Raw genomic sequence first — 15,173 nt, forward strand, 5'->3', positions numbered from 1 at the left:
CAGGAATAGTGAACTCAATTAACTTAACACTCTGGCAGTGGTGCATTCCCAGCTCTAGGAGCACTAGGGTATTAATGCCAAGAAAAGCAGGTGATGATGAGAACTCCAGTTTCCAAATGGAGTGTTCCATCTAGGTGACAATAACATTTTTAGTTCAAACTAATGCCGCATTTCACAGATAGAGATGAGCCAAATAAAGCTAGTCATTTACAATCAAATTAACTTCAAGTGCTACCATTAAGTAGGAGTGGTTGGTAACAGATCTATTTCTTAGGTCATGCAAACTGTAGACCTTGCACCAGATCTGTATTTGGTTTAATGGGTGCAGCTTTATTAATTTTAAAGGAATTATGTTTATAAAAGCTGCACATCTCAGCTTTGTGTTCCTTTACTCCTTCCATCCTCACTCAACTCCTTCATGTTTTTTAAGCTACCTCAAGACGTGTTGGTTTGTAGCAGTGACATGATCAATCATTTTGGCCAAAATATTTTTTCTCTGGGAGACGCACTGTGGCAAAAAGAAGACAGAGGTTCTTTATTCTTTAGATGATGCTTGAATCCTGGTGGTGTGACACTGCTCTATAGACCTCCTGGGACTGATGTTTCTCTCACGCTGCTGGCTTCAAAGGGTTTGGTTCTGATTTAACCCAGTGTAAGCAAGGATAGATTCAGGATGTATTGCTATGTCCTGGCACCTGATACAGGAAGACCACCTGTTCCAATAACAGTAAACATTTTTCCATCATAAAGCTTTAGTCTCAGTTTAGGGCCTTTGAGCTGCAATAAAAAACACCAGTACCTGTTCTGAAACTATAAGTGAAAGGGGTCAGTGCAGGCTACAAGATACCCAAGCCCTTCATCTTTTAATAAGGGATATAGGAAAAGTGAGATTTAGGTAGAATTTAAGCACCTCACTCCAGACATGCAATCATGAAGATGCATGCCCCCAGCAGCTGGGGGGGGGTGGGGCACAGCAGCACTGGCAGCAGCAGAACGACAGCAGCACAGCGGTGCTAAGTGGGGAGTTCCCACAGACATCTCCGGCGCTGTCAGGGTAGGCGAGTGCCAACCAGCGGTTTTTCATAGGGGGTGCACCATCAGGCTCAGGGGGTGCACATGCTCCCGTGTGCACCCCCTACTCATCACCAGTGCATGCAGTCCTAACGCCTTCCCTCGGCACTCAGCTGCCACCTACACCTGAAGACACTTAAAGTCTGTGGACAACTAACTTTTTCAATTCAAAGTTCCTTTGGTACCTAGAGTCCTGCCTCTGCACAGGCCCAGCACCGACCCAATCTGAGCGCTGCTTGGGATCCAGAGACCAGGTGTTGCTTTGCCTAAGCTCCCTCTGGGGCCCATTCTCAGAAGTGCTCTCACACAGATCTATTAAAGTAGTTCTCCACTGTGTTAGACTTGAGGCATCCCTTAGAAAAAGTCAGCTTTGAGTTTTCACTACGGAAAAAAATAGCTTTCACTTGTTTTGACTTGTTCGGTTTTTTTTCTACAGTGAGTTGTTTCTCACTCTAAGTTTTCATTTGTTTTTTTACTACAGAAAAAAAAGAGACCAATTTTTTGTCACAAAGAATTTAGAAAGATCATAACCACAGATTAGGGTCAGAGAGGAGAGCAACAAGGGTGATGCTGCAGTGGGAGTTTGCTGTAGACCACCAAACTAGGAAGATGCAGTAGATAAGGCTTTCTTCAGACAACTAGTGGAAGTTTCCAGAAAATAGTCCCTGGTTCTCATGGGGGATCTTCAATCACCCTGACATCTGCTGAGACAGCAATACCACGGTGCCCAGGCAACACAAGAAGTTTTTGGAGAGAGTTAAAGACAACTTCCTAGTGCAAATGTTGGAGAGACCAACTAGGGGCCATGATCTTGACCTGCTGCTCACAAACAGGGAAGAATTGGCGGGGGATGCAGAAGCGGACGGTAACTTGGGCAGCAGTGACCATCAGATGATGTAGTTCAGGATCCTAAAAAAATGAAGAAAGGAGAGCAGCAAAGTATGGACCCCGGACTTCAGAAAAGCAGATTTTGACTCCTTCAGGGAACTGTTGGGCAGGATCCCCTGGGAAGCCAGTCTAAGGGGGAAAGGAGTCCAGAAGAGCTGGGTGTATTTTAAAGAAACCTTAATGAGGGCTCAGGAACAAACCATCCTGATGCACAGGAAGACTAGCAAATATGGTAGGTGACCAGTTTGGCTTAGCAGAGAACTATTCAGTGAGCTTAAACACAAAAGGAAGCTTACAAGAAGTCGAAGCTTGGACACGTGACTAGGGAGGAGTATAAGAATATTGTTTGGGCATGCAGGGATGAAATCAGGAAGGCCAAAATGATATTGGCGTTGCAGCTATCAAGAGATGTGAAGGGTAACAAGAAGGGTTTCTACAAGTATGTTAGCAGCAAAAGGAAGGTCAGGGAAAATGTGGGTCCATTACTGAATGGGGGAGGCAACTTAGTGACAGATGATGAGGAAAAAACTGAAGTACTCAATGCCTGTTTTACTTTAGTCTTCACAGGCAAGGCCAGGTCCTAGAATACTGCACCAGGCAGCACAGTTTTGAGAGAAGGTGAGTAGCCCTCGGTGATGAAAGAACAGGTTAGACACTATTTAGAAAACCTAGATGGCTACAAATCATGGGGCTGGATGCAATGCATCCAAGGGTGCTGAGGGAGTTGGTTGATATGATTGCAGAGCCACTGGCCATCATCTTTGAAAGCTAATGGAGATGAGGGGACATCCTGGACATTGGGAGAGGAAAAAAGTAGTGCCCTTCTTTAAGAAAGGGAAGAAGAGCAATCCAGGAAACTACAGACCAGTCAGCCTCATCTCAGCCCTCAGAAAAAATCAGGGAGCAGGTCCCGAAGGAATCCATTGAAAGAGAAGAAAGTGATCAGGAACTGGCAGCATAGAGTCACCAAAGGTAAGTCAAGCCTGACCAACCTGATTGCTCACTATGATGAGATGACTGGCTCTGTGGATGCAGGAAGACCAGAGGATGTGGTATACCTTGATTTTAGCAAGGCTTTTCATACGGTCTACCACAGCATTCTTGCAAACAAGTTGAGGAAGTATTGGTTGGAGCAATGGACTGTAAGACAGACAGAAAACTGGCTGGATCATGGGGCTCAAAGAGCAGTAATCAATGGGTCAGTGTCTAGTTGGTAGCCAATATCAAATGGAGTTCCCCAGTGTTTGGTCCTGAGGCTGGTTTTGTCCAATATCTTGGTGTCATCTGTGAACTTGCTGAGGGTGCAGCCCATTCCATCTTCCAGATCATTAACCAAGTAGGCTGGAGGGTAGGGTTAGGATTCAGAGTGACCTAAACAAATTGGAGTACTGGTCAAAACGAAATCTCATGAGGTTCAACAAGGACAAGTGCAAAGTCATTCATTTAGGATGGAAGAATCCTATGCACCACTAGAGGTTTGGGATCAACCTCTAGTAGCTCTGCAGAAAAGGACCTGGGGGTTACAGTGGACAATAAGTTAGATATGAGCCAACAGTCTGCCCTTTTGCCAAGAAGGCTGACAGCATACCGGGCTGCATTAATAGGAGCACTGCCAACAGATCAAGGGAAGTAATTATTAGGGCTGTGTGAAACACCGTCCTTTCATTTCAACATCCATTTCCCCATTTTGAAGGGACAGTGTTTTGTTTCATTTCATTTTGAAGCATTGTCCCACTTTGTTTCATCAAAATTATTTCTCTGTTTCAACACATTTTGATGTCTCACCCATAGGCTATAATGTGGAATCGTGAAAATGCCTAAAACTTTATAATTTCTTGCCTGATTTCAGTGAAAATTGCAGAGATGGCATGAAGCCTGTCAAGTTTCAAGGAGATAGATGCAGAGGTTTCTCAGAAACTGCACCTCAAACTGTTCAAAACATAACTCCTGCCACTTGCTGACAGTGGCAGCCTCCTTTCATCCATTGCACAGATCCAGGAGACCGCACCCCCAGGAGGGCTGCGGGGCTGTGATGGACTCCTCCTGGGGATGGGGGTCCCCAGAACTGTGTGCTGGATAACAGGAGGCTGCCACTGCTGCCTGGAACCAATGCTGGGTGCAGCCCCCACCCAACACCGGAGAAAATTGCTGCTATCCCAGGTGACAGTGGCAGCCTCCTCTCATCCAGTGCACAAATCTGGGGCTTGCACCCCCAGGAGGAGTCCAGCACAGCCTGGCAGCTCTCCTGGGGGTGCGAACCCCCAGATCTGCACCCTGGATGAAAGGAGGATGTCTGCCACTTGGGACCAGTCCTGGGTGCAGGCTGAGCCCAGCACTGGAGAAGATTGCTGCTGCCATCTGTCCCAGGTAGCAGAGGCAGCCTCCTCTCATCTGGGTTGCAGATCCAGGGGCTCGCACCCCCAGGAGGGCTGCTGGGCTGTGCCAGATTCCTCCCGGGGGAGTGAACCCCCAGATCTGTGTGTCAGATGAGAGGAGCCTGCCTCTTCCACCTGGAACCAGTGCTGAAGACAAGTAAGCCCTGCTTTGAAACTCAAAACGTTTTGAAATTTTCAAAACGTTTCAAGTGTCCTTGTTTTGCTTTGAAGCCGTTTCGAAGCCTTTTGTTTCATATCTATTTCATTGTTTTGAGCTCAAAACACATTGAAACAACTTCAGAACAAAACACCTGGAGAAATTTCGCACAGTCCTAGTAATTATTCGCCTCTATTCTGCACTGGTGAGGCCATATCTGGAGTACTATGTCCAGGTTTGGGCCCCCAACTACAGAAAGGATGTGGACAAGTTGGAGAGAGTGCAGCAGAGGCCAACAAAAATGGTAAGAAGGCTAGGGCACATGACTTTTGAGGAGAGCTTCAAATCAATTCAGACCTTTTTATTGGTCCCGATTCAATTCGGATTTGGAGATTTGGCTACCAAATCGGGCCAAATCTCCGAGTTGAATTAGCACCTGAAGCTTCGCACAGCCCTACTTTCTATGATTCTCTATGATTCTACAGGCAGGTCTACATGTACATTAATGTGCTTTTCCTAATGCACATTAAATTTAGTACCTCCGATGTGAGGTACTAAATAAATGCTCATTAGGCTACTCTAATGCACGGTACCAAAAGCACACACTCTTGAAGTGATGCTTAATGTGCAGTAGCCTATTTTACTTCTCATTACTGTAAGTACAAAGTTTTTTACATGATGCTTTAATGCTCAGTAAAATAGGTTACTGTGCATTAAAGTCCTCTGATGGTGAATGCAGGAATCTACATTCTGGATTCCAAGCCATAGATGAGGCATCTTTTAGGCACTCAAGCCATTTATTGAATCTAACCCTCTGTCTCTAATTTGCTGCACAGAATTCCCTAAAGTAACTCTGGGCTCTTCAATGGACTCTCAGTCACCAGCCCTGCTTCAGTTATGACTTTACCTGTAGGTAGGCTACGCTGGTCTGCTGGTGCTAAAGTGGGGTCTGTGCTCATCACAGGCCCTTCAAATATAAAAGCAAAAATCAGCATGCCTTTAGAGGGAGACCGGGGGCAGGGAGGGTGGGGGGCAACAAAAGCACTAGATCCAGGCACTTATTTTTCCACGGAAATAGCATCTACTGTACTGGTCACCCAGCCACTGCCACTCCTCATAGCCTGGCAGCAGCTGCTGTCCTAGTGCAGCCACTGCCCCCAACCCAGAACTGCTCAGTTATGCCTCAGAGCAAAATGCCACAGTAGCAGAGCAGAAAAGGCATCTGCAAATATTATTTCTAGATATGTCCCCATCATAATTGGAACAGATATAAGAGTTCAGCCTTCCTGCTCATCTATATTTGCTCCCAAGAGGTGCTTAAGAGCCAGGGGTAATATCCCTTAAGCTTCAGCTGTACAAATCACTGACAACTCCTACATCACTCCATAATGTCTGCATCAAAGATTACTTACTTAATATAATTAGTACTGGAGACAAGTGAGGTCCCATTGGGAACCAAAAAAATGTTGAATGATTTCAGCCCTGGCTGGATGGGGGCAGAGCTCCTATTAAAGGCAATGGGAATTTCACATTCTTCTGACAAGACTGATTTTGATGTCATTTCTTCCTTGCTCTTTTATCGATAATAATAAGCCCTTTATAGTGCATGATATATAAAAAGAGAATCTGAACATCAATGTCTGTTTCTAGAGCTTCAAAGGATTTTGTTAGGTATTTTTATAATTTTTCCTCCCATTGCCTGCCTCTTCCTCCTCTGCACTGAGCTACTTTCAAACTAGCAGTCAAAAATAATTGAAAACCCTTTTCTTCACTTCACTTATATATTTTAGATGAAGGAAACCAGTGTAATCATAATAAAACACTTGAGGGTATAGATCGTTGACCAATAAGTGTGCTTCCCAGTGCATTTATGGAACTCAGTCATTAAAAGCAAATCTAGACAGTGCTAATAGCCAATAAAGCACATAGTACTATGTCTTGTTCATCCTGGTACAAACTATTTAAACAATTTCCTTGAAGTGCTTCTCAAAGCTGAGCTGAGTCAAACTGACTGACATATTCATTTGTAAACAGAAATGTTATGAAGTAACTTTGCCAAATACTAGGTATCAAATTTCTTGGTAAAAAATGCACTGTTTGTCAGTATTCACTTAAGAATTATTTATTTTTAAAAATCCCTACAAAAGAAAATACACTATTCTGACACCGGTGGATTATAATGTTATTTGCAGGTGTCCCAGGGTGCAGTTCACCACCGCCATGTACCTTGTGGAGTCTTTTGCACTTGTGCACTCATGTAAAACAAGATCAGACCAGGAAAGTAACATTTTACACCCACCCTGCACTCACTTTGCACAGCCTGCCAGTGACTAGACAACTATGCATATCAGTAGAGAACTAGGCTCTGTGAATAGCGAATTGGTGCAAGTTACTCATTTTCCCAAATATTTATGACACCAAATATATGGCTGAGACTTACTTGGCAGTTGAACCTTCTTTCTTGATGTCTGTTTTTTGCCTTGTGATGTGTAAAAGCCAGCCAAGGTCTAAGGCAGAGATTTTTTTCAGGACTAATGACTATTTTCAACCCCAAGTATTTTGGTAAAGGGTCTCCATGCATATCTGTCCATTCTCTTTAAGATCTTGATGCTGGTCTCCTCAAATTTGACTAGCAAGCGGAAAGGCAATCTAGTCCTTGTGTAGCAGAGCTTGCATCACTTGCAGCTGTGTAAGTGGCGAAATGCACATCAGCACAGAGAAAATGGTAGCTGCACACTTTTGAACTAAAACACCTTCTAAGTGTTTTAGATCAAAAGCGGACCACCACTATTTTCTGCGCGCTGACACACATCTCACTACTTATACAACTGCAGCACTGAGCACTTTTCAAAGCACCCAGCACTGCGGCACTTACATTTATAAAAATGCACCTAGAGGGTTTGAGGTGCCTGCTGGAGGCCTGAGATGCTTCATGTTTATTTAAGTTATCTGGGTAATTTAACCTTGAGCCCTGCAATGACAGGCTCAAGACCTGTTTAGAGAACTAGTAACCCAGGAGCCCTCAAGACTGGGACTGGGCCCCAGGAAAAGGCTGAGACCTGGACCAGAGAGTCCATATGTGCCCAGGGAAGGGCTGAGCTAAGCCAGAGGTTCCACAGTCTGGCTAAACCAGACGAGAGGGTCCAAGAGCCCGGAGGAGGGGCTGCATGTGGGACCAGGGCTCTGAGAGCCCAGAGGGAGACTGCATGAGAGACCAGGGGATCTGAGGGCCCAAAGAGGCCAAGTGTACAAATAGTTAACATCAAAGAGAGAGAACACCCCCAAGGCTCAGGACGTGGTGTAGGGGAGGAAATGGAGCTGCACATTGAGCCCTGAAGGTGCCCTGGACGGGCACAGATATGTATGTAGCCCTCAAAGCTACAGGGACCCTGCAGGGGCACAGGACAGCTGAGAGAGTCAATTGAGCTTAAGGGTCAAATCAAAGCATTTGGGAATCCAGGAGAGGCCCAGTGGTACTGGAAGTGGATGAAGGCTCACTCTAAGCCCTGTGGGCAGCCTCCCTTATTCAACCTCAAGTAAGAACAAGCAATGAAGGGAGGGCTGTAATACAGGCTAAGGCAGGCAGGAATCACACAGCTACCAGGGGCTTCATGCCCTCCCCGAATGATTCTGCCATACTGGGATTCTGCTTGTTAAAATAGCTAACCTTGCCCTAACACAGCTGATTTGTAGCTGTCACATATCTATATGGAAAGGCTGGATTGTTTCTCTAAGGGCTTTGTTACACAGTAATTTTGGGTGGCTTCTGGAGCTCTTAACCCCTGGATTGTTCACACATTAACATTGGAAACTGGTTTTAAGCACTCATTAGATAGTTCAAAGTTACACCATACTCCAGGACAGGCACATCTCTTATCTGTGTTACCTGGCTCATGTTACACTAGCTTAAACACTCCATCCACCCCTCCACTCCCTCGCCTCCTTCCCTCCCCCCATAGCTCAGATCAGGTCCACTGCACCCCCACCCTCCCCAACACCCAGATCTCATTCACTGCTCCACCCCCCGACCCTTACTTGTGGCACCCTGTGCTGTCTGTCCCAGGGAACAGGCAGGAAAGATTAACCTGTCTGATTATCAGCCACTACTGCTGCTGTCTGGGTGGGCTCTTTGCACAACAAGAAGTAGTTGTGAAAAATGCCTGACTGACAAACACAGAAGCAAAAGTCCTCTCAGAATCTAGAAAAAAAGCAACATATAAGGAGCAACAGTGTAAGCTTCCATACAATGGCTTTAAATTTACCTTTCCACTTTTGGAGCTTCAGGCTGGGGAGACTGCTTAATAACACTGGCAGGCACTACACTTAACACACAATTAAACCTGTTACTCATGTTTTAAATAGTAGCCCATCCACATATTCAGGCAATTAATGGCATGAAAAAATAGAAAATGAGCCACAAAATTATTCCACAAATGTATAATATTTTTGTGGCTAGTCTCCATCGCGCCTTAAATTGGATGTGTGGCAGGGTCCCCACTGTTCAACCTAATGTCGCTTAGGATGCCATATGCCAGCAGGATGACAGCCATATGGGACAGCCCTGCCTAGAGCTCCACACTGCTGCTTTCAGGGTGCCCAATCAAGGGGAGCTCATCAGCTGTACCAGGTCATGGGGAACTGTGGGACTCCCTGCAACCCCACACTGTCTTGCCCCACAGCTCCCAGCAGCACACCCTGGTATCAGGGAATATCTCCCAGATATCCTAGGGCCTCAGCACACCAGATATTAAAAAACCATGCATGCAGCTCAGCTGCACATGAAGTTTTCTGTTTTCTTGGCACACAGGACTCTGGGACTGGCCTCACTGCTGGGACCCACAATCAGCTGATTACAGGCCCCAGCCCTAGGACTGCACCAGATCTGGTTTAGTTCCTAGGCTGAGACCAATGGTCATTGTCAATCTGTGCAATGTAAGTGTGCAGTATGGATGTAAAACGTTACTTTCCTGCTCTGATCATGTTTTCCTGAGTTTCAGATTGGCTCCAGTGTGGACCCAGCTGATTAACACTTTCAGCCCTGGGACCACACCAATTCATACCAGAATGCAGGCACCCAGCCTTCAGCTTGTCAGTAGCACTGGCAAGTAGCAATGGCATGACTGGGATCTGATCCCCAATCTCAAAATTGTGCATCCTGCCATACACGTGGCATGGCAGGAGGTGCAGTTGTTGGAATCAGGGACCAAATCCCATCACACCAGTAAATGAGTAAGTACCAGGGGTCCCAGTAAAAGTGAAGCATCTTAAAGAACTATGCTCAGTTACAGCAACCCAGAGTTACTGTAGATGGTTATACTGTGCATGTATCTTGTAGAGATGTGTCAATACATCGGTCCCACATTGGATCAGAACCAATATAAGGAAAATTGACAGTATCAGCAATCAGCTTTTTTTGGTTGATGTGGCCAATAATGTTGCCAGTAAATGCCATGTGCATGCACACAGCCACAGCACAGCATGCAGGCAGCCAGGAGCGCAGCCTGGCAGTGTAGAGAGCAGCATCCATTTGGTAAGTCTGTTGGGAAGGGGGGCAGATTGAGGCCCCTGCAGTGAGGGAGTGAATAGGACTGAGGCTAAGGCTGGGGCACAGGCAGGTGCTGCACAGCTGAGGCAGGGCAGGGTGTGGGATGGAGCCACGAGCAGCTTGTTCAGGGGATGCAGGGAGGAGGGGGTGTATCACACTGCTATGCACACCCCAGGAGGCATGGGGGCCATGTGCCCCTGGATCTGCACATGGGGCAAGGGCAGGCTGCAGCTGTGGGCTGGCTCTTCCTGGTGGGGGGTGGGGAGGTTGGACCGGGCTCTTCCTGGTGGGGAGTGAGGAGGTTGGGCCAGGCTGACCACAGGGCAGGCAATGGTGATGCTGGGAGTTGGGCTACAGCAAATTCTGGGGTGGCTGCAGCCCCCCCCATGTCTCCCTCTCAGTGCTGCCGCCACCTGCCCCAAGCACAGCCAGGTTCATCCCCACACTGGGAAAAACCCAGTGCAGCTCCAGCCCCAGCCCACAGTGGCAGCCTGCCCTCACCCCATGTGCAAATCCAGGGGGCACACAACCCCATACCTTCCCAGGGTGCACGTAGCAGCAGGAACTGCCCCCCACTCCCCATGGCCCCCAGAGGAGCTACTCACAGCTGTGGCCTGTGCCCAACACCAGCGGGGCAGCACCTACCCCTGCCTCAGTGCCAACTCAATTCCTCCATCACTGCAGGGGCCTCGATCTGCCCTCCCCACACCCTTTCCCTCCCCCTGCTCCTTCCCTCATAACAGTTTTACCAGTGAGGTGCTCCTCTCCAAGCTGCCCGGCCACATATCTGCAATCAGATCAGTATTAACCAATATGGCCACATCAGGAAGCAAAAATCTCTGCAATAAAAAGCATTCTGTCCAATGGAACTCTAAGGCAGAGCACAAGGATGGTTTGTTTCAATTGATATAATTCTACAACACATTTAAGGCTATTTCCAATCCCTGGGTGTGTCCAGGCAAGCACGTACATGCAGTATGAGGTGCCGCATACTGCACATGCCACACATGTAGGCATTCCCCACATTGCTAATTTGCAGCACTGGGAGGGGTTTGACACTAGGAGATCCCGCTGTTAAAAAAAAAGCTCACACCTAAAAAAAGCAGGGCAGCACAAATGGCAGCAGCATGCACTGCCCAAAACCAGAGCCTGGCCAGCTGGAGCCATGTTCCAGGTACTGGCCAGGCTCCCTGCTGCTGGATCACCATGGCTACAGCTCTTGGAGGCCCCCAGGATCTCATGCAAGACTGTCCAGGTGCTGGCACGCATGCACAGGCATTCACCAGGAACAAGTAGCAGCAGCCCATATAGAGCTGCTGCTGTTGGTCCCTGGTGAAATGCATGTTCCCACTCATGGGGACAAGCCCTCTGGGGCTGCAGTAAAGGTGGCATACCTTTATGGCAGGGAAGAAAGCTTTAGAAAGTATGGGCGGGATTATTCAATTGTTGTTGAGAAAAGGAGAGTTCTAGCCCACTACTTTAAAAATATAAGATATGGGGAGGGGAACATTTGTTGGGCTTCCAGATCAGCATCACGAGTCTCATTCAGCAGCTGGTAGTTATTCAGTGGTCACCAACTTGACCATTTTGATCCCCAGCTCCCAAGTGAGTCACATTTCCAGTTCTGCTTTGTTTTTAGGATATCACTTTCCCATTAACATTTCACAGCTGTGCCTACAGGAGAGTTTACAGTTGCTGAGGTCTTGATCCAGGACTTTGTCCCCCTATGCTGCAGGCTGTGTATATTAGTTCTTTCAAAAGATCTTTGAAAAGAGTGTTGATGTAACAGTAGCTCAAAATTAGTTACTTATGCTCTTCAACATGATAACCAAAAGCATTATGATGTGACTGGCTTCTCACAATTTTTCCTCGTGCCTCTGCTTTTGGGTACCAGTGTACCCAGCACAAAAACACCACCACAGACACCAGCTCACAAGATCATTCTAACTTTTCCATGTGTGGGGTGTTTCTTTCCAAAGAGGCAAAGAGATGATTAATTCAGGGTATCCATTGGCAGGCCCCTTGCTTTTGCACTGATGTCTGGCCATTTTTATATCAATGCTGCTAGCCAGCACCTATTTACTCACTAATATTCTATGTAGACATTCAGATCAGGTCAGGAAAGCACATCAGATTGATTTCCTACCTTTGAGCTCACCTGCAGACACAGCTCAGTAGTACTTGCCCGTGTCAGGGAAGCAGAATGGCAGGCAAATCCTACCCAATAATTCTGACACCTTTTTATGAGGTGCACTTACTCCTGCAGGACATCAGACCAACTCTGCTGGAAGGTGTAGAGATGGATGGAACCCTATGCCACATCTTCCAACCATCTTTGGAGACTTCATGGGAGTCTGAAGGGAACAGTCCCTGTGCTATTGGAACCCCATCTCCCTTTACCTAGTAGTAGCTTCTTATTCCATCTCTTCCTGTTGCACCCATGCAGAGCAGAAGGCATCTATATTGCTGTAATCAAATACTTCAATCTCACATCAACTGCTGTATATAGAGGCACTGGGCTGATTGTGCGACTGAACACGAGGAATTCCACTACAACATAAAAAGCCTCTACTTTTCCAGCTCCACTAGCTCAAATAAGCAGAAGGAATCATTTATACAAAATATTTAGTCCACAACTTCCTAGTTGAGGGCAACAATACATGTGCAACTAACCTTCTTATTTGCTTCAGTTAGGACAGAATTTGGTACTGAATGTATTCTACAGCAGCAGTTTTCAACCTGTGGTCTACAGACCCCAGGGGATCCACAGACTATGCCTAAGGGGTCTGCAAAAGTTGACTATGATCAATCAAAATTATGTGAATACCCACACTTACAATTCAAAGGAGTTCACACCTCCATTCAAAATTTCCAAAGAGGTCTGAACCTCCATTTGAAATTTTTAGGGGCCTGAAAATGAAAAAAAGGTTGAAAACTATGGCTGTAGAGTATTTGGATGCTCAGAAATGCAAGCCACTCATAAAGCACTTATCTATAACAATCTATACTTAGAAACATGCAAAAACATTAAGAAAAGTTAATAGAATTCAAACTCAAGATGCTCAGTCCCCCAAAAAACATAAGCTTAAGATCAAGTACTAGAAACACAAGAAAGTAATAAGGCAAGCTGGAAATAAGATAGGAATGCAGAGGGAATTGTTAAAATAACCAGCAGTTAGAAATAAAGGTTAAGTTCTGAATGTCAGACAATTGGTATTTCAATGTTGGTGTCACTTCCAAGCCTGCCCTTAGATGAGATACATAATAAAGTCTGGGGTCATAAAGTTAACTTTCAAAAAAAACTAAAAACCTGTTTTTTCACCATACCTAGTGCTCGCCAAAGCAGGCAGAAAACAACAGTGAAGCAAATATATGTCCAGTTCCACTCATGGTTGTCTCCAATGGTAGAGACCCCAAGAAAGATGAAGATAAGGGTATCACTAACACTGCTCCACATCTTCATGAAGTATTTGACTGTAGTGTGAGACTTCAGAGAGATGTTGGCTTCCACATAACGTTTCATGCCCATGGCACAGGCAATAATTCTGAGAAAACAAAATGGAACAAATAACCATATTTTCTTGCATACAATATGCCCTGGAATAACACACACACACCTTGTTTTTGAAAGGCAGAATAAAGAAAAAAAGAACTTTCCTTGTAGTAAGTACCTGAGTAGCAGTATCTACTATTCGCAAACAGTGATTCTCAACTAGGGTACCTTAAGATCCTTTCAAGAGTGCCACAGGCTGCCACTCCATGTTAGCACTGTTAGGTGGGCAAACATGATTTACAAGATAAGCCCAGAGATTTCAAATAAGAATTCATAATGTTAAAAACAGTCTGATCTGTGGTCTTTCTGAGTTCTTTGCAACAGAAAAATTGTTCTCTCATTTTTCTCTATTAAAAAAAAAGAGTGAAAACTAAGATCTGCCATTTTCTAAGGGGTGCCTTGAGTCTAATGAGAGGTATCCTAAGTCCAAAAAAGCGATAACCAGTGATCTAGGGAGCTGAGTTCAGTCCTTGTTCTGGTCCCTATAGATCCTGTACAGACTTTAATTTTCCTTTTGTTTCATAAGTAGCAGAAATGGTCCTATTGTATTTCCTTGTATATAATGTGGCTTTGGGATACAAACACCCTTCTTTAGGCGCAGGGAGAGTTTGTTGTTTCTTTGTGTCCTGTCCTAGATAGAATGGAAGTCAATATGCAAAATGCTGGTCTGTGAAAATGCAAATACATGGCGGGGGGATCAGAGGCCCTATGAAACAACAGATGAGAGAAAGGTAGGGGGTGGGGAAGCTGGAGAAATGTAGCTGGTAAAATGCAGACAGGTTACCTGGGGTTATCAGATGACAGGCAGGTTATAATGTGCCATAAAGCCAATGTCTATATTTAATCCCTGATTTTTTGTATTAAATAGATTTATGATGTGAAGTTCATAGGATCATCTACGAAAGGTGTTTTGTAAATTCCCTTTGAGGATTAGAACTGAGAGATTGGAGAGAGAGTAGTTGTCTTGTGAGAAGTGTGTACTACAGGTAATTGGGTATTTTCATCTTTGATAGATTTTCAGTGTGTGTTCATTCTGGTATGCAGTTATTGTTTGGTTTCTCCAGAGCCAATTACCTGTGGGTGCATACTTCTCACAAGACAACCACTCTCTCTCCAAGCTCTCAGCTCTAATCCTAAAAGGGAAGTTACAAAACACCTTTCATAGACGACCCTACAACTTCACTTTATTTTTTTGGATACAAAAAATCATAGACTAAATATAGACATTGGCTTTATGGCAATCTGATAACCCCAGGTAACCTGTCTGCATTTTAACAGCCACATTCCCCCCTTTCCCTGCCCCTCACCCCTCACTTACTGTCTCATAAGGCCTTTGCTTTTTCAAAGAACAACATTTTGCATACTGACTTCCATTCTACCCAGGAGAGAACACAAAGAAACAACAAACCCTCCCTGTGCCTGAAGAAGGGTGTTTTTTACCCGAAAGCTTGCAAAGACCAGCTTTTCCAACTATTTAATTGGTCTAATAAAAAGTATCACAGCTACCTAAAGAACCTTATCTGCCTATGTCCTGAGACCAACATGGCTACAACCAACAACCCTTGTATATAATGCATGCTCCAG

The 15,173-nt window shown here is 45.5% G+C and overlaps 1 protein-coding gene across 1 annotated transcript in view; it reads right to left on the reverse strand.

The window, feature by feature from the left end:
• The window catches only part of LOC109310852 (sodium/hydrogen exchanger 2-like), a 61,590-nt gene that overhangs the window by 32,096 nt on the left and 14,321 nt on the right, over window positions 1-15,173 (reverse strand). The window contains exon 4 of the mRNA XM_019536183.1: window positions 13,364-13,581. Coding sequence (XP_019391728.1) covers window positions 13,364-13,581 — 218 coding nt within the window. The remainder of the gene's footprint in view (window positions 1-13,363; window positions 13,582-15,173) is intronic.

Source organism: Crocodylus porosus, unplaced genomic scaffold (genome assembly GCF_001723895.1).
Source record: "Crocodylus porosus isolate Cpor-Errol unplaced genomic scaffold, CroPor_comp1, whole genome shotgun sequence".
NCBI classification, from domain to species: domain Eukaryota; kingdom Metazoa; phylum Chordata; order Crocodylia; family Crocodylidae; genus Crocodylus; species Crocodylus porosus.